The 19,521-nt window shown below is 49.7% G+C and overlaps 1 protein-coding gene across 5 annotated transcripts in view; it reads left to right on the top strand.

Annotated features, from left to right (window-relative positions):
* The window catches only part of TRABD2A (TraB domain containing 2A), a 54,333-nt gene that overhangs the window by 28,698 nt on the left and 6,114 nt on the right, over nucleotides 1-19,521 (top strand). For 2 of the 5 annotated variants that reach the window (XM_047853873.1, XM_047853872.1), the window contains exons 3-5: nucleotides 8,867-9,013; nucleotides 11,538-11,712; nucleotides 16,655-16,745. In XM_047853873.1, coding sequence (XP_047709829.1) covers nucleotides 8,867-9,013; nucleotides 11,538-11,712; nucleotides 16,655-16,745 — 413 coding nt within the window. Of the gene's footprint in view, nucleotides 1-8,866; nucleotides 9,014-11,537; nucleotides 11,713-16,654; nucleotides 16,746-17,377; nucleotides 17,412-19,521 lie in introns of all 5 variants that reach the window. The other 3 variants (XM_047853876.1, XM_047853874.1, XM_047853877.1) reach the window with 3 other exon arrangements.

Genomic DNA, 19,521 nt, shown 5'->3' with positions numbered 1-19,521 from the left:
GGACCCTTGCTGGCTGTTCCTGTCATGCTCCATCTGTCTGTCCTGGGCTTATAGACTTGGTTGCTGCCACACTCACAGCTCTTGCTGCAATCCTGTGGCTGTCCAGGCTGCTTCCACTCCTGTCGTTGCCCCTTTGTCAGGTCCTGGAGGCTCCATTACTATAGGAGAGTATGTGCTTGGGATAGATACACTGGCCCTTCCGTGAACAGAGGTCTCTTGGAGGTACATTGGATTCCCTCACCCCAGCATAACCAGAGAGGTGGCTTAGACACCACAGGGACCATCTGGAGGCTTCTGATGAACACCTGACCTGATTCCCTTCTCCATGGAGCCCCATGGCCTGTGCCAAGGGGAGGAGAAACAATTGAGGGAGAGAAGACCGGATGTGAGACCAGAAGTGTCTGTTCCCCTTCCTTTCTGGAATGGAGAAAATCAAATGCTTCCAAGTGGAAGTACAGTATGTGCAATCTCCCATTTGATGCAGGAATGCCCTCCTATGGACATTCCAATTTTACTTGAACAGTCCCAGTGCCAGGGAGAGCGATATTACAGTCCCCAGGTCACATCCTTGTACACTTACATATTACACACTCGTGCTAGTGTTTCTGTAGGAGAGATCTCTAGGAGTAGGACACACACATTTTCTATTTTGATGACTGCTAACAAATGTGCGTGTATGGAAACACACATTGTATTGATGTATACAAAAATGAGTACTTGGCAATTATGGAGAGACATGGAACTCCAAAAGAAGGAAGGACTTTCTTTTTTTAAATTTTTTTTTCAACGTTTTTATTTATTTTTGGGACAGAGAGAGACAGAGCATGAACGGGGGAGGGGCAGAGAGAGAGGGAGACACAGAATCGGAAACAGGCTCCAGGCTCTGAGCCATCAGCCCAGAGCCCGACGCGGGGCTCGAACTCACGGACCGCGAGATCGTGACCTGGCTGAAGTCGGACGCTTAACCGACTGCGCCACCCAGGCGCCCCCTTTTTTTTTTTTAATTTTTTTTCAACGTTTTTATTTATTTTTGGGACAGAGAGAGACAGAGCATGAACGGGGGAGGGGCAGAGAGAGAGGGAGACACAGAATCGGAAAGGGAAGGACTTTCTAATAGTTAAAAATGTTGCACAGCAGAGCACCTGACTTGAGATAGAAAGCATTCAAAAAGAAGAGCTTGGTACACTGAGAACCTCTCCAGGGTGGTAAATCCCTTTGCCAAAAAACCAGTGGTGGTTTATTTGGCCCTGAGTCCTTCCAATGTAACACATCTTCCAGGTGAGTCTCCAGAAACAGCAAACGTTTTGCAGGACGTGTCCCAAAGCACTCTGAGCCCGTCTCTTTGTGTGTTTGCACACTGGAGGTGCCACTGGGCTCTGCTTGTCCTCTGTCATAGACACGGGCATGTCCTTTGTATCCCCAGCAGGGTTGGCCTGAGTTCTGCCAGGACCCTCCACTGATGGCTTCAAGAGATATACGAGTTTTTCCCAACAGGAGAGAAGTGTTCCTATGGATCTAAAGGGACACCCTGAAGGTAGCAGGAATGGCCAGTTGCAAGCTTCAAGTGTAGCTGCTGTTTCACGTGGTCAAGGACAAAAATCTTAACAGGTTTCAAGGGAAGTAACCTGGTTGGCTCTGAGGTCTTGGGGGCCTTTGGTTCCTTCCTCTGGTGGCCTCTGGTGACACGTGTGGCATGCTTTTCATAACGTGTGGCTCGTCAGGCCAGCAGCACGGCGTTGGGGTGTGGAGGATGGGCTGACGAGTGCCATGCCCGTGGTCCCCATTCGTGATGTGTTGTGCACATCAATCACTTCTCTTTTGCTGATCAGGATGATGTTGCTCTAAACAACCTTATGCCCTTGAGTACATACTCTCCTTGTATTCTTGTTGCTGCAGGCCTCCCAGGAGGTGCTGAGCTTGCGCACTGTGTGGCTGGTGTGGGCCAGGTAATGCTATCGCCCAAGTTTGCTGTTCCTGGCACTGCTTTCAATGGCAGGGAAAACTGGAGCTCAGGGGCAAGGTAGTGCCTGTGATGGCCCATCCCTTTCTGGAGCTTCTGCCTCCACCTAAACTCCCATGGGGTGTTTGTTTCTACCGGAGTGACCTCTGTGACCTGTTGCCATCAAACACCCTTTTGTTCTGTCCCACTCCCAACAGCCACCCCCTTAGGACAGGGATAGAATCTTTTCCCCCAAATGCAACTCCACCTCCCAGAGGGCAGCCTGACTCAGTGGAGTGCGGAGGGGAGGGGCTCCTGTTATTATTACAATTATAGTGCAAATACATCATGCTAATGACTTTGCTGACCCCCTCTGGGTGCTCAGAGTTCTAATATTCTACCATCCCCACCTTTTGTCCTCTTTTCCCTAATGTGTCTTGCTTTGCCCTCAGGTGAAAAGAGTGACGGTGAGTGACAGGGATCTATGTAAGGCATCTGCCACTCAGGAATTTTCTAAGAGACTTGGTTGCCCTACATCAGCACAAGTAGCTTGGCAAGATAGTAACCATACAGGAGGCATAATCCGTGGAACTTCCCCGTGCATTCCAAAAGCTAGACTTGAGAATGTAGTATGTGGACTTCTTCCGAAATGATGTTTTGGGTGGTGGTTTCTACGTTCGGCCACACATAGTTTTGTCTGCATGGAGGAACTGTAGAAGCAATTTTGTTTCAGAAGCATGCTGGTCCCAGAGCCCACATCCTTCCCGGTGAGGATATGAGTCAGACTTCAAAAACAATGGTGCCGAGAAATGTCATTCATCCGGGGTCAGAGAACCGAGCCAGGGATTGACTGCAGGGCAGCGCATACCAGCAGCTCTGTCTCTGGAGACAGTACATATTTGAAAGAGCTGGCTGTGTTAGCTCTTCATTTCTTCAGGTTCTTGAAGCTCTAACCCTGACTTAATTCCCTCGGTGACTCCCAGCCCCGCATTTGGCGTCACCTGTGGGTGAATGTGGGGCGGTTCATGTATTTATGGGAGGTGCCCATAAGGGGGCTGTGGCACAGGCTCGGCATGGTTTGCGTGCAGCTGTTACAAAGCACGGAGCAGCTCTGGCTGCAGTGTGGACTGATACCCAAGATTAAAGGAAATAAGCAAGCTACAGAGCAGTGGGTAGACCATGCTGAGATTTATGTCAGCCGTGAATTGGTGGATACTGGGCTGCAATCCGTGGTTTGGAAGACATTGGCTTAGGAGGTTCATGGAAAAACCAAGCCATTTGGGTGTCTGGTAGGAGAAGGCTTATCTGAGATCTTGGAGAAAGGAACCTGAGTCTTTGTAGGATTGTCTGAAATCGTCTGTAGAATTCTGCCTGGATTTCTCCTTGGGACCTGCCTGAGTCAGCCTGAGCCCAGAGCAGAAGTCCTGGTGATGAGGGATAGAAGCAGAAAAATGTTCACCTGTAGCCCAGAAGGTTGACCTATGCCTGCATAGTTTCATAAGGATCAGCTATGGGCCGGTTGCTACATCCATAAAGGGTCTCATGACTGCCGTAAATCTCACCGATAGTTAATATCAAGCTGAATGACAAACATTTTAGAAACCTGCGCAAGTAGTTTTATGAGTAGAATTCGAAGAAGACATTTATGACTTAAAACTCCCTGCACGTCCCCTTCCCCCTTGAGCACTAAGCATATAACCACCAGCTTCATACAGCAAAAATGCAGCTCTCTGTGCCCACAGGGTCCTGTCCCGTGCAAGCTAACTACTCTAAGTTGTACTGTACAACGTCTCAAGGATTCTTTCTTGGCCATTGTGCTCAAGGATCTCGCAACACTAGCGATGTGGGGGGAAAAAAGCAGAAGAAAAAAGATTCAATTTCCTTACAACTTACAGCCTATTGACAAGTCCCTGAGACAGGCAGAGTGACATTCCTCTGGGAGCTCAGCTGTCTCAGTGATGACACTTTGCTAAGGGCAAAAAGCAGTCTTAGCTTAACATTATCCCCACCTTTAGGATCCTGTAAGTCTACTTTAACATATAAAAATTCCTTTGAAAACTTCCCTTATCTTCCCCCAACCCCCCACCCCAGGATATAGGTTGGCAAACATATTCCAAGCTTATGGTCCACTCATGTACATCTGAAGGGTCTCATGACTGAGGTTTTATTAGACAGTAAATGACCTTTTCCTAAAAGTAGCTAGCCCCCTCAGGATCCTGGAAACCTTGTTTCCAAAATACCCTTAGAGACTTACACTATCCCTGACCCCCTGCAACCTGAAGGTATATAATCAGTCACCTGTCACAACCCCAGTGCAGCTCTTTCTGCCCATGGGTCCTGTCTCCCTGCTTTGATAAAACCACCGTTTTATCGCCAAAGACGTCTCAAGAATTCTTTCTTGGCCACTGAATCTGAACCCCAATGCTTCAGACCACATCACTAGGACAGCTTTGGATTGGGGGTGGTGGGGACACCTCTGGGGTGCCTCTGGGCTCCTGCATCCAGCTTGCTTTCTCACTGGCAAGGCTGTAGGAAACCTTCATTTGTCCCTTCTTGTAGTCACAAATTTCCCTTTTTCTTTTCTATGACTTGCTGTAGTCATTAATGTTATCTTATGGATAAGGAGGAGGATTCAGGCTGCCTGTGCTTCAAAAACAATGTTTGCCAAACCCTGGCTTTTAATTCCACAATCCTCTTGTCTTACGTTACAATGTATAACTTTAGTATTAATTCATGGAAAGGCATTTATTTGAATCCTTAAAGGTCAAAAAAACACAAAGAAAAAAGCGGAGGAGATATCTCTACATCTGTGTATCATGAGTCGTCTGTCGGCTTTTACACACAGAGACTGTCCATGGACAGATACATAAGTCACTGGAAGTGATTGTTTTTAGGGAGGATGATTCAGGTACAGGAACAGGAGGAGGGAGTTCTTTTTCTTAGTACTGCTTGGAATTTTTACCATATTCATATGAACTATTAAAAAAAGGGTAAGCTGAGCCTGACACGTTTTAACTTGTGTCTCCAGACGCTTCCCTTGAAGTCCTAACCCTCAGGACCTGAGAATGTGACCTTATTTGGAAATGGGGTCTTTGCAGATGATTTAGGATGAGGTCATTGGGGTGGGCACTAATCCAATATGACTGTGACTGTGTCCTTATACAAAGGGAAAATTTGGGCATACCTGTTCAGTTGGTGGAGCATTGGACTCTTGATTTGGGCTTGGGTCATGATCTCATGGTCATGAGATCAAGCCCCGCATCAGGCTCTATGTTGGGTGTGGAGCCTGCTTAAGATTCTCCGTATCCCTCTCTCTCTGGCCCTCCCCTGCTTCTGCATGCACTCTCTCTCTCTCAAAATAAATAAATACCGCTACTGCTACTCTTTAAAAAGTAAAAAATAACAGGGGCGCCTGGGTGGCTCAGTCAGTTAAGCGTCTGACTTCAGCTCAGGTCATAATCTCATGGTCCATGAGTTCGAGCCCCGCGTCGGGCTCTGTGCTGACAGCTCAGAGGCTGGAGCCCGTTTCAGATTCTGTGTCTCCCTCTCTCTCTGCCCCTCCCCTGTTCATGCTCTGTCTCTCTCTGTCTCAAAAATAAATAAAAGTTAAAAAAAGTTTTTTAATAAAAAAAAGTAAAAAATAACAAATAATGAAAACAAAAAATAGAAAGGGGAAATTTGGGCACAGACATACGTAGGGAGTAAGCCATATGGAAGTTGGAGTTATGTGGCCACCAGCTAAGGAATGATCAGAAGCTAGGAGAGAGATCTGGAATAGATCCTTCCCTAATTCCTTCAGAGGGAACATGGCCTTGCCAGCACCTTGATTTTGGACTTCTGGCCTCCAGAACTGTGAGACAATACATTTCTGTGGTTTAAGCCGCCCAGGTTGTGGTACTTTGTTATGGTGGCCCAAGGAATCTAATACTACTCGTGACTAAACGTTAGCAGAGGCTCCAAAGAAAGGGATTGGATGGAGAGGAGAAGGCGGTGGGTGGCACAGAGTTGGTTAGGGAGGAGGTGAGGGGGGCCGCGTGCATAGCCTGGGCCACTCAGCCAGACCCCTGTACTTGCTCCTTTGCCTTGCCTTCCCTTCCTGGTTGTCTGCCTCGGCTCTCATCGGGGCAGGCTGCCCGCTGTACCTGGGCTTGTTGGCTGTCCAGGAACAGTGCCAGGTGTGATTCCATAACCCTAGGAGGCTAGGTCAGTGACAACGCCCCATCAGGATAAACCTCTTGGAAGGTGTCTCTGTGGTCACTGTAACCAAATACAGTTGTTTCTGAGGAATTTATTAATCTGTGAGTCACATCCTGAAACTCCAAATTTGTCAGACTGACTCAGGCTTTGCCAAGCACAGCAAGGAGAGTAAATTGCATAAGAATGACCAACAGTCATTAATCTTGTCAGACTGTGGGGCCTTCCGAGATGCCAGAGTAGGTCTCTAAGGAAGCTGAGTCTGGACCACCGTGGTTTTAGTTAGGTGAGTTTGGGGCTTTGTATTATTTTTGTGGAGCCCTCATGTGTTCCCTGACTCCTGCTCTGGGGCCCTCGAGACTTCCTGCAGAGCACCGGGGGGTAGTTGCCTCCTCCAGCTGCCAAGGCAGACACAGAGGGCCACCCCTGGTTTGCCCCAAAGAAGGCACCTCCAGCAGTGCCTCTATAGCCCTGCCCCTGGTTGGATGGAGCTTGATCATCAAAAGTAAATATAAGAAGCAAAGACAAACATCCTAGCAAGGCTTTGGAAGCCTGTCATGAACAGGTGAAATGTCTTCAGGGTAAATGACATTTGACTACACTGAGAAGGGACTGAATAAGGCCCACTATGTGGGCCACACGGTCTTCTCCACTTTGCAGACCCGCCTGTCCATTAGAATGCGTGGCTTGATCTTCTCCAAATACCAAGAACACCTTAAAAAAAGCATTTTGAAACCAATGGAAACTCTTGGAGGAAGGTCTGCTAGTTACAGATTCCTGGGCTTGTCCTGGAATCAAACACTATAACACCCTTAGGGGAAGGGCAAAATCCATCAGCATGTATTTGTTGAGAACTTCGTGTGGATTGAGACAGAAAGTGTGAGACCTTGGCCTGGAGCCTGGCATACTGCCCCTCCCCCTCCTCTCCAAAGATCTGTTCCTCCAGCTAATCTGAAGTCATTTAGCAATTCCCAGTGGCGGTGGACAGGTCTTAATTGTGTGGCTTTAGAATCCAGGGGCTCATCCCCATGGAAGACTGAATTTCCTCATTTAGACCATAATTTGTGGACATACACCTGGGTGTATCTGCCTCTTGGTCAGCTCATGTCACCAGTAGAGGGCTGGAGACAAGGCATGGTCCAGAAGGTCCAGGCCCAACAGACAGGAGGGGGATGTTTTGAGAGAAGAGGGGAGGAGGGGACTTTTCAAAGAGGGGCCTGCCCCCAAGGGCCTCAGGACAGGGACAGCCAATACTGGAGTAACCAAGGGAGACAGGGCCATGGGAGGAGGGCATACAGCAGGCTTGCGCCGCAGTGGCCTGTGGGAAGCAACTCAACAAGAGCCTCTGCCACTCAGAATGAGGAGAACGTGTGACAGGAGAAAGGAAGGGGTCGTTTGCTGACTTGAGACATGTAATAGGTTGTCTCCGGAGAATCAAAAGGTTCCGGCTGAAGACCTCACGAAGCGCTCAGGCAGACCCTGTCTGTCTGCCTTCCAGCAAATGGCGAGGGAATTTGCTGCTGCCTTCCAGCAAACGGCAAGGCAGTATCTGTACACGGATTCCTGGGGTAGCACGTGGAAGGGCAGCCGTGGAAGGTGATATGTCTGTATCCATACCTGGAGAGAACGTGAGAGAAAATGCCACAGCATCTTCAGTGTTGTCAGGAGCCTTGTGCAGGATGGCCAGCTCCAGTCCCACCCGGTGCCAGAATCCCACCTTCCCCTCTGACCCAGTTCTCTGGGCCCACGGAGAATCTACTTGTTTTGTAAAATTCCTTGAGTCCGGATTTTCCCAAAGGGTGTTCTAGTGAAGCCTTCTCTTGTGGTGCGTGCCTCAGATAAATTTGGGAAGCCTGGCACACTCTCCCTTCAGGAAGAACCACAGCACACATTAGCGTGTCAGAGACTCGAGAAACTTGTACAGACCAACTGGTTGATTTTGTCTAGCCCTCGTTTCTCCCCTTTTCCACCATAACTTTATTAACATCCTGCCGACCCAGTGAATCCACTAGTCAGCAGACGCCACACTGATGGTTAGAAGATGTCGTGCGTATATTCCTGTCCAGTCCTTCATGTGAGTGAAGCCTTCGGTGTCTGTTTGTGTGTCCCTGGCTGCTTCCTGACCTTCCTCCCCAGCTTCTTCACACCTTCATCTGCAGCCATTCTCTGGTCTCTTTACTTCTCGGTGACTCTCATGGGATAGCTCCAGGTTGTCTGTGTCCCTCTTAAGGTACTTCCCCCCAGTGTGACCCACAGGGGACTAACTTGGGCAGGACTGTCCTCCTTTTCTTTGGACACCATCTGGGGATTTGTGTTTCCTTTTTTATTTTTTTATTTTTTAATTTTATTTTATTTTTTTATTAAAAAAATTTTTTTTTCAACGTTTATTTTTATTTTTGGGACAGAGAGAGACAGAGCATGAACGGGCGAGGGACAGAGAGAGAGGGAGACACAGAATCAGAAACAGGCTCCAGGCTCTGAGCCATCAGCCCAGAGCCTGACGTGGGGCTCGAACTCACGGACCGCGAGATCGTGACCTGGCTGAAGTCGGACGCTTAACCGACTGCGCCACCCAGGCGCCCCTGTGTTTCCTTTTTTAGCAGCAGCGTCCATGTCCTTATACGACAAACCCAGAGGTGAGGTCATTATCAACCACGGACGAAAGATATAAGATGGAGGCTAACGATTGCTGTGTCAGTGAACTTAAAAGGGCCTTGTGTTTTCTCCTCTTAGGTCATCTTTGCTTTGAACCAGACCCTCCTGCAGCAGGAGAGCCTTCGAGCAGGCAGCCTTCAGATCCCCTACACGACAGAAGATCTCATCAAACACTATAACTGTGGGGACCTCAGCTCCGTCATCTTCAGCCATGACAGCTCCCAGGTGAGGGCCCTTGTCCTCTGCACAGTTCAGTGTGGATTTAAACATGAGAACAAAGGCATTACCTGCTGACACCAGAATCTTCCGTGTACAAAGGATTGAGGTCATAAAGGGCTCTAAAAATAAAATTGGGCAGGTTTAGATGTGGAATGAAATGCTGCAGCTAACAGAGCCATTCTTTATGATACGTGAGAACGGAGGGGTTGTTGATGAGAGTTAATTCCAGGATTCCAGGCAAAGGATGGAGCTAGGGATCCAGGGGCAGACCTCACGGCCTGGGCAACAGGCAGCACGAAGCCGCCTCCCGAGCAGGGAAGGGATCTGAGTCTGAAAGCCCCCGGCTGACTTAGGAAGCACTTCTGGGAAATGGTGGAACAGAACTCTGGCTGCAGTTTGCAGTGGCTTCTGGGACCACGTGAGCATGATGGGTTTGGATGTGTTCGTGGCCGGACTGGTGCAGCGAGTGACACACGGGACAGGTTTTACCTGTGGGCCATCAAGGGGAAGGAAGCTCAGAGGAATGCAGCCTCCCTATGGCAGGGATATTGGTTATTCTTTTATCAACGAGAGTCCCAGAGGACAAGCCATGACTTCCTCCCCTCCCCTCACTGAGACCACATGGCAGTGGCAATGCCAGCTGAGCTTCTGAGATGGGGCGTGTGTTGTCTCCTCCACCAGGACCACTGTCCTCATGTGGTAGGGGGCTGTGAGTGATGCCGGGGGTCTGTTAGATCTGGGGACCCTAAGGAACCGTGAGTGAATGGGAGAGGTGAAAAAGGAATGGCAGCCTGGGGAGAGGAACAGTAGGGATCCAGCGTCAGCCACACAAGTGTCAGAAGATACAATGAGCTTTCCAGAGAGTCTGGAGCTGGAGGAAGTTAAACGAAGGCAAAGCAAGCAAGAGGAAGGGAAAACAAGAAATACCCAAAGAAAAGTAGTACAGTTGATGGTGATGACAATTCTTGGTGGGTGTGGGGGAAGTGGGGAGATAAGTCAAGATAGATGGGGAAATTAAAATTTGAAATGGCAGAGAAAAGCTAATATGGGTGGGAGGATTTGGGAGTTTTATGGGAAAATGGGAAGGCTGGTAGCAGTCAGGGACAGATGTCTTATGCAACCCTTTCCTGTGGCCCCTTCATACCTGTTCTGCTCACAGGGCCCGCCCATGGTACGCGGTATTGGGAATGTGCCTGTCATGGTGCCAGGAAGGCCAGGCTGGTCAGGCACAGGGGTGCGGGTTGTAGGTCATGTTTGGCACTTAGCTGTGGGAGGTCACCCTGCACGGGCTGCTTGCCCGTGGGGAGGGGCTGGTACAAAGGAAGCGCTCTGCTGAAGAGAAGGGACTTAGGGAAACGGATAGAAGGATCTCACATAAAGGACATGATTTTTAAAAAGATGACAAAGGAGGGGCGCCTGGGTGGCTCAGTCGGTTAAGCGTCCGACTTCGGCTCAGGTTGTGATCTCGTGGTCCGTGAGTTCGAGCCCCGCGTTGGGCTCTTTGCTGACCCCTCAGAGCCTGGAGCCTGTTTCGGATTCTGTGTCTCCCTCTCTCTCTGACCCTCTCCCGTTCATGCTCTGTCTCTCTCGGTCTCAAAAATAAATAAACGTTAAAAAAAAAAAAGATGACAAAGGAGAAGATGAGGGCTTTGGATTTGAAAATGAAAAAAGTATCATTTCGAGGAAATGGCTAAAGGGGATCTGTTGTCCCTAAAGTGGCAATTGATGGCTACGTTACAGGGTAAGGACTTCCGGAAGGTCTTTGAGAGGCTACTGCACGTGGGAGAAGCATCCAGGGTAGATATTCTGTCTTATATTTGAGTGAGGTAATGGTTAACCTCGTTAAATCCCTAGGTAGAGGAGAGAGCATGCGCCCGGGGGAGGGAATCCAGAGGGGTGGGGAGGGAACTCGGTGTATCACCTCACCGACAGCCCCTGTTCTTAGCCAAAGTACTGAATTTGGCTCACGTGTGCATCAGAACCAGGTGAAATATTTGCCAGGAGGGCAAAGAACATTGGAGAAAGCAAGAGGGAGACTCGGGAAGTGGAGAGATAATTACAATTAAAATTGTATGGCATTTAAAAGACAGGTGAATGGTTATAGACATGCCATGTATTCAGCAGTAGAGTCATCATTATTGATTCTAAAATATGTAATTATGTAAAATTATTTTTGTAGAGAAGGCATATGTGAATCAGACAAGTGAAAACGATGGCCGTGTTAGGCAAAGACACGGTCTCCGTATATAAACACGTGGCAACAGCACTCTCATTTGAATAGAACAGAAGTCCTGTTTAAGATAGCCCAAGAGTTCTTCAGTGCACTTCATCGACTATGTTTTCACTCGGGTTACAGAGAATGATATCACAGCTTGAAAAAGTAGTAGGTGGGAGACCCCAAGCGTGGTGGTGCGTGCTCTTTCCCTGCCAGCTTGACCCTCTTGGCTGGGTGATTTGGGGCTCAAATGAAGCAACTTGGTCAGTGACACCGTTGCCCCTGATTTGTTTTTTTCTTTTTCTTTCGGCGGAGGTTCCCAATTTTATTAACGCCACGCTGCCACCGCAGGAGCGCGTCACCGCCCAGGAGATCGACAGCTACTTCCGCCAGGAGCTCATCTACAAGCGGAATGAGAGAATGGGGAAGCGGGTGAAGGCCCTTTTGGAAGAGTTCCCGGACAAAGGCTTTTTCTTTGCCTTTGGAGCTGGTGAGACATAGGTTACCTCTGCTGGGAGGCTGGGCTCCGCTGCTCCTCCCACGAAGGGACCCCGGAGGTGGGCTGCTGGTAGGAGGTGAGATGAGTGGCACCTTCTTTGACTTATTTCACTTGCAAAGTGGCTGGCTCCAGCTGATGCCTGAGTATCCAGCACTGTTGAACCTTTGCTGGGCGGGCTGGTACCTGTGACATCCCCATAGCTCTCTCTCCACGTGGTATTCAAAACACACTCCCCTGGAAGCTGGGAAGGCCTTTCTCTCTCTTCCCAATTTGGCACTTAATCCCAACGGCTTTCTGGTACCCTTCACTTTTTTAACTTCCCCTAAAATTTGTCTTGTCTTCTGTCTCCTCTCTGACCATGAGCCTCCCAGGCTAAGACTTGGTGCTGATATGTCAGCCATTACCAACTGTTAACAGTGTACATGGAAACAGACTGGGAAAATTATTTCCTTTTGTGGGCTTTTTGACATAAATTATCTCCTCTTCTTGAGTCATTCTAGCACAGCTTTGCACACTCCAGAATTAAAGACAGAAATGACAACAGGCTTGGGGCACCTGGGTAGTTCAGTGGGTTAAGCATCCGACTCTGAGTTTTGACTCAGGTCATGATCTCACATTCATGAGATGGAAACCCTTGTCGGGCTCTGTGCTGACAGCACAGAGCCTGCTTGGGATTCTCTCTCTCTGCCCCTTGCAACTTGTGTGCATGTGCGCTCTCTCTCTCCCAATAAATAAACATTAAAAAGAAAAGGAAAGGAAAGGAAAGGAAAGGAAAGGAAAGGAAAGAAAAGAAAAGAAAAGAAAAATGCCAGAGACTGAGTAGTGTGCAGAAGGAGCATTTGCTGCCCTTGGCTTCTCCTTTCAATTCCCCACTAGCTTCATAAGTGTGGACAAGTTCCCTCGGTTTTTTTACTGATAAAATGGGAGGTGGGGGTTGGAGAAGAGCATTTGCAGAGTGGCAGAGTGAGAGGTCAAGTAGAATCACCCGATCTCAAGATCCTTAGCTTAATTACATCTGCAAAATCTTTTGTTTTCTTTTTTTTCCCCAGATAACATTCACAGGTTTTAGGGATTAGGATGCAGATGTATTTGGGGGACCATTACCACAACATCTGAAAATCAATTAATATAATCCCCCATATTAGGAGAACTCAAGGACAAGCACCACACGATGCTCTCAACAGACATAGAAAAAGCAAACAATAAAGTGCAACATTCTTTCATGGTGAACATACTCATCAAACGAAGGCTACAGGGGAACTTACTTCATCAGCCTATTGAAGGGTCACTTTAACATATTAAATGACGAAAGATGAAATGCTTTCCCCCTAAGATGAGGAACAGGACAAAGATGGCTGCTCTCACCACTTCTCTTCAACAGTGTGTGAAGGTTCTAGCCAGGAAAGTTAGGAAAAGGAATAAAAGACATTCATATTGGAAAGGAGGAAGTAAAACTATCTCTTTTCTCAGATGACATGGTCTTGTGTATAGAAAATCCTAGGTAACCGACCAAAAAACTCTTAGAACTAAAAACCCAGGGTACAAGGAGGCAAGATAGAAGATCAGTACACAAAAGTCCATTGTGTTTCCATACTCTAGCAATGAATAATTTGAAAATGAAACTAAGAAACTAGTTCCATTTAAAAGCGTAAAAAAATAGTTAGTACGAGATGTATCAAGACGTACAACGGAAAACCAAAATCATCAGAGGGAATTAAAGAAGACCTAAGTAAATGGAAAGACATATGGTCATGAATTGGAAGGCTTGAACAGTGTTAAAATGACAATATTCTCCCCTGTTGATCTAGACATTCAATATAACGGTCATCAAAATCTCAGCTGATGAAAATGCTTTAAAATTAGATAGCGGTGATGGTGGCACAAATTTGGGAATATTCCCCAAATCACTGAATTGTGCACTTGAAAAGGACGAATTTTAGGGGTGCCTGGCTGGCTCAGTCTGCAGAACATATGACTCTTGATCTCAGGGTTGTGAGTTTGAGCCCCATGTTGGGTGGAGAGATCATTAAAAAAAATAATAAGCTTTAAAAAAAGGATGTTTTTATGTTGTAGAAAAAATGAGAGGTTGGGCTCCTACATCTTGTTCACAAATGAACAGTTTCTGCCTTTGGTGCTCAGTCCTCTGTGAGTTGTGTGAGTGGTTTTCCTCTTCTCCAAGTCTCACATTCCATATTTGGGTTGTGCATAGTGCTGTGTGACCCAGTGCCCATGTCTGGCCTGTCTCAGCAAAGCTGTTAGCTCTGGTTCTGCAGCACCCCGAAAGGGGTTAGGTACCAGAAACCCCCCATGGCACCTGGTAGGGGTGATGGTGGCCCTCTGTTAGAACACAGAGCTGGTGCTCGCTTCGGCAGCATATAGACTAAAATAAGACACCGAGCTGGTGGCTCGGTCCCGGCGGCTCTGTCGGGTCCTCCAGGATGGAAGGTACCAGCCCCTGAGCATGGGCTTTTGCCTTCCACTCCTGCGAGACTCAGCTGATCTCTCAAAAGCTTCCCTGACGTCCGGTGGTGGGATGGCGGGGCACTGGGTGCAGGGGAAGGGTGGGCGCTTTGAGATGACAGTGGCCTACTGTGTGGCGCGAGGCTGAGCAGCGGGTTGGCTGGCGGCCAGATGGCAGGTTGATCTGAGCAGCTGGGAGGCCAGGCCCTCCAGATGGCGACTGCTTGACCGATGGCCCAGGTGAGATGTAGCACCTGGGCTCGCCTGATTCTCCGGGCACAGCTCATCATATTGCCACAGTGCTGGGCAGAGGCCTCACAGCTGGGTGCTTTGGGGGCCAGGGGTGCCCTGGACAGTCACCAGTGCCAAGTTCTCTTCCTGGTGCTGCTTTCTCCACCGCAGGAATCCGTTTCTTTCTGAAGGCTGTGTTGACCAGAGGGAACCACAGAAATTGCTCCCGACACTTAGCCTTACTGGTTAAAAAATTTTAAAGTCTGTGGTTAGCAAACTTTTAATTGCAAAGCGAAGGTAACCAAAAACTAAAAGCTGCAGAGTTTCTTTAAATTTTTTTTTTAACGTTTATTTATCTTTGAGACAGAGAGAGACAGAGCATGAACGGGGGAGGGGCAGAGAGAGAGAGGGAGACACAGAATCTGAAGCAAGCTCCAGGCTCTGAGCCATCAGCCCAGAGCCCGACGTGGGGCTCGAACTCACGGACGGCTAGATCGTGACCTGAGTTGAAGTCGGACGCTTAACCGACTGAGCCACCCAGGCGCCCCAAAGCTACAGAGTTTCAAATCAAACAACAACTTTCACTGTGGGGGTCTGGAGAGAAAATTTAGAGATGAGAAATGGAGCTCACCTTTGTGGCAGGAAAAGTCGGTCAAACAGAATAGCTTGGTTCCGTGCTGAGAAAGCACTGGTAATAGGGGCAGTTTGTTCACTTGACAGATACGGTTTTTATTCTGAATTGCTTGAGAGGGTGGACTCTGGAGCCAGACCACTTAGGTTTGAGATGCCATCTGCTTCACCTCTCTGTGCCTCTTGCTCACCTGTAAAATGGAGACAGTAATACGCCCACCTTATAGGGCTGTTGGCAGGGGCGGGAGGGGGCGGGGGCTGTCAAATGATGTGTAAAGCATTGTGCCTGGTAATGCTCAATGACTGTTGGCTACTTTATTTTTGTGATCACGCCCTGCTGTGTGGGCTTGGTAATGGCTGGGGGAGTGAGGGTTGCTGCAGCACTCTGTAGGCTCAGTAGCGCCCCCCCCCCCCCCCCCCCGCCGCCCTCACCCCCAGTCCAGGCAAGCAACATCTGTGCATGAGTTAATTGCACTTGTGCACCAGGGCTAATCTGGGCCTTGCCAACGTCCCTTTCATCTGAGCCAGTTGCCCCTCAGCAATCTTGGGGTCACAGACTCTACAGTTGAACCCAAGAATGTGGTAGAGCCCAGTACCTTCCGCCAGTCACCGCCCTCGGGCTCCCCAGGCTCTCAGAGGCTGACCCAGGTTCACCCTGCTTTCTAGACCTGTGGGAACAGGACACGAGGGAGACCCACAGACTGCCCGTTGCCTGGCCAGCAGCTTGGACGTACCTTAATTCGCTGTCCCGGTCTCTGGTTATTGAGTATTGACGTGTCAAGATTGTACAGACCCTGGAGCCAAATGGCCTGGCTTTTAGATTCTGCTATGTGGCTGCTTAGCGTGTGAAGCCCTGGACCTATTTTACCTCAGTTTTCCAATTTAAAGTGCAGGTAAGAACGATACCTCTAAGGTTCTGCTCAAACACAGGATGGAGTGCTGCAATTGAATCGGCCATTTAGGACATTAAAGTGCCATATACTGTCACAGAGAGGGACGTTGTGAGCCTGGATGATCATGTCAGTTCTGAGCATCAAAACCTGAATGGAAAGGAGGTTGATCCCAGGATCTGCTCTTGGCCTTGAACATGTCTAGGATGTCATTGTAAGCTTACCTGGCTGATCTTTGTTTTTTATGAAAAGGGAGGAAGTGAAATAACATTCAGATTGAGGTTTCCAGCTATGGTGGCTTCTGCTAGATGCAGGTGTTTCACTGCGCATGTATAATTACGTGTGGGACAGAAGGGGGCTCGGGTCTCAGAGGTGGTTGGATTGTGTAAATGATGAGAATGGTCGGGACTGTTGACACTGCATTGAGACCTGGAAGGTTGGGATTTGGTGTCTAGGCTCTCCCTTCGCTGTGTGACTCTGGGCAGCTCACCCCACCCTTCTGATCCTCTGTGTCCTCATCTCTGAAACACTGCTTGTCCCTCCCTGCCTGCCTGGAGGGCAGTTGGGAGGCCTGACTACAGAAGCTCTTAGGAACTCTACTGGGCTGGACAGAAAGGGATGGAGGGCTGGCACGGTTATTTCTTTGTTCTGGGCTGTGTGTCTGGGGGTATGTTTAGTGGTCACGGGAGCTGCCGTATTTCTGATCATTTTTCTTACTGCAGGTCATTTCATGGGCAACAATACAGTGCTTGATGTCTTGCGGCGCGAAGGCTATGAGGTAGAACACGCCCCCGCTGGACGACCCATCAACAAGTAACCTTCCTGTGCTTCTATCCTGGTTGGGGAGCAGCTAGCAGAGCCGAGACCCCCACGGGGCTGCCCCGGCACCAGGGCGGGCTCTACCCTGAGGGGCTCCAGAGGCCCCCAGCACGGCTATTACCACCTTCCCTGCCTGGCCGCTAAATGGACACTTGGCACCCGGCTCTGCTGGCATCCTGTTGTGGCTGGGGCTGTGTCAGACATGGGTTGGCTGGCCGGGCACTTCGGGCAACAGAGGCCATTTTGGCTTTTTTCCTCAGTGGTCTTGGGGCAGAGAAGGAGAAGGGAAGATTACCCCATGGTCCCGGGGGCTCCAGGAGGGGTCATTGGACTTAATGCTTAGTGCCTTTCCAGTGGGCATTTGGGAAGTTTCAGGGAGGCAGATGGTGGAATCAGTCATAACACAGGGTCAGAGGGGCTAGAAGCGCAGGGCGTGGCTGTGAGACCCTTCTCGGGACAGGAGCAAAGCCCTTTCTCTTTCCCTGGGCTGTTCCTCCCCCCAGGTCTGTTTCTCATTTTGATGGCTCTGTGGACCCCTCCCTCCCCTCCGAACTAGTCAGCTTGGGCCACCGTAACAAAATGCCACAGACTGGGCACTCGAACAGCAGAAATTTATTTTCTTACAGTTCCGGAGGCCAGAAGTCCAAAATCAAGGTGTTGGTAGGTTTGATTTCCCCTGAGGTCTCCCTTCGGCTTGCATGTAGCCTCCCTCTCCCTGTCCCCACATGGCCTTCCTCTGTGTGCACACAATCCTAGTGTCTCTGTGTGTTTAAATTTCCTCTCATAAGGATACTAGTCAGATTGGACCAGGGCCCACCCTAACGACCTCATTTTATCTTAATAACCTCTTTAAAGGCACTGCCTATGAATGCAGTCACATTCTGAGGAACTGGCTATGGAGGCTCCAACATAGGAATTCAGCCCCTAACACACGCCTTTCCTCGCCCCACTCCCTCCCGACCGCGCTCACCAGCGCCCCCTCCTGGCAGGGATCCCAGCGGTAGTGAGGAGAAGGCCCATCCTTTGTACTGAGGGGTAGAGAGGGGGGTCAGCTGTGGTGTCAGCTTGATGGCTGCCCTTCCCCAGGTGCCCTCTTTCTCATCAGAAGGCCCACCTTCAGCTCATGTTGTTTCAAGCTAGGGCCTCTCCCCAGCACCTCACCCCAGAGGGTCCTCCCTAGCGGTCCAGTTTCCATCCGGGAGCCAGGATTCTCCCAGTCTGCCTCCTAGCGGACAATCGTGGGTACGTCCTGGGCTGTCTTACCCCCACCTCTCACGCCCTACACCCAGCGCGTCAATAGTAATGGTTCTTCAAATAGCACTTCTACTCTCTAAAGGCCCTTACCTGAGACTTCTCATTTCTCACCTCCATCACACCTCTAGCTTCCTCTCCTCTTGGGTTTGCTCCTCTCCTTTTTCATGGCTCTCATCCTCTGGTCCATTCTTCACTCTCTGTGGGACTAAATCTTGCAAGTGCCCCTTCCTCAGAAACCTTCGGTGCTTTCTGACTCTTCTCTTCCAAAGTCCAGTTTCTTCCTGCTGGTGTCTTGGCGCCCAGACCCCAGCACAGGTGTGCTTCCTGCATCAGAAAACCTTCTGTCTGGGTCACTGCCGTCCACTGCCCCCTGACAGCAAAAATCCTGCCCCTCCTTCAGCTCTGCTCACTGCCCAGGTCTTGATCCTTCTCTCTCTCCTGTTCTCCTTCAGCCCTGGAGGGAGAATCCAGCCCTTAGTGGTTCTCTGCCTGTTTCGGGGGGACCGTGTTCTTCTGGAAAGCGGGTGCTTTGTCCCTTCTCAGCCCCCGCCCCAGGCTGACTGGGCTGGTATTTGGCACACAGTCCTTGCGGGTGCTGGAGAGGACCCTTCCTGGAGTGTGCGTGTGCATGCGTGTACGTGTGTGGATGCGCACGTATGTGCACAGGCATGTATATGTGTGTACACGCATGCGCGCATGTGTGCACATACATGCATGTGTGCGTGCACGTGTGTTGATGGTTATGCTCAGGCTTCCTACTTCTGTCTCTAACCCTAATACCTGCCTGTGGGAGGAAGTGAGGTCAGGAATCAGTATTTTAAAAATCTCTCTGTGATTCTGGTGCACGGTGAGGGCTGAGAACCAGTGCTGACATTCAGCTGGGCTGCTCACATTCCCAGGGGAGGAAAGAACATTTATTGACCGACTGTCAGGTGGCAGCCAGGTTCACACGGACTGTCAGTTAATCCTCAAAGCCAGCCTGTGGGGTGGGTGTTTCTTCTCCTTTACTGATGGAGAAACTGAAAGATCACACAGCTAATCAGAGCCAGGGTACAGTTCAGGCTCCTCCGCCCACACATGCCTTCTCTTTCTGCCCTTTCTTCTCCCACGTTTTACTTCCTGGATCCTTTGTCTTTGTTCGTGCAGCTTCCTCGGCCAGACATTCATCCCCCATCCCCGCCCCTAATTCTATCAGAATCTGTGAGATCCAGCACAAACGCCCCATGTTCTTCTCTGCTCCGGCCCGGGGCCACCCCCTTGCATGATCCCCAGGGGTTTGGTGTGTACTCTGCAGTAGCTATCCTGGCATCTGGCACACAGTATGTGCTCCATTAGGATAGTGTCTATGAGTTTTTAGCGGTGAGCCGTGCTCCAGGGGAGGCCACGAGGGAGCATGAAGTCTGGAATGGAGCTCCGGTTAGGGAGAAGAAGGGGTGAGGGGATAAGGGCCCAGAGTGGGGGAAACGACCGCACTGAAGGTGTTGGCAAGGGCCAGTGCAGTGGCTGTGGAGACACC

This window comes from Prionailurus viverrinus, chromosome A3 (genome assembly GCF_022837055.1).
Source record: "Prionailurus viverrinus isolate Anna chromosome A3, UM_Priviv_1.0, whole genome shotgun sequence".
Taxonomy (NCBI): Eukaryota; Metazoa; Chordata; class Mammalia; order Carnivora; family Felidae; genus Prionailurus; species Prionailurus viverrinus.
This window is presented reverse-complemented; position numbering and strand designations above follow the sequence as displayed.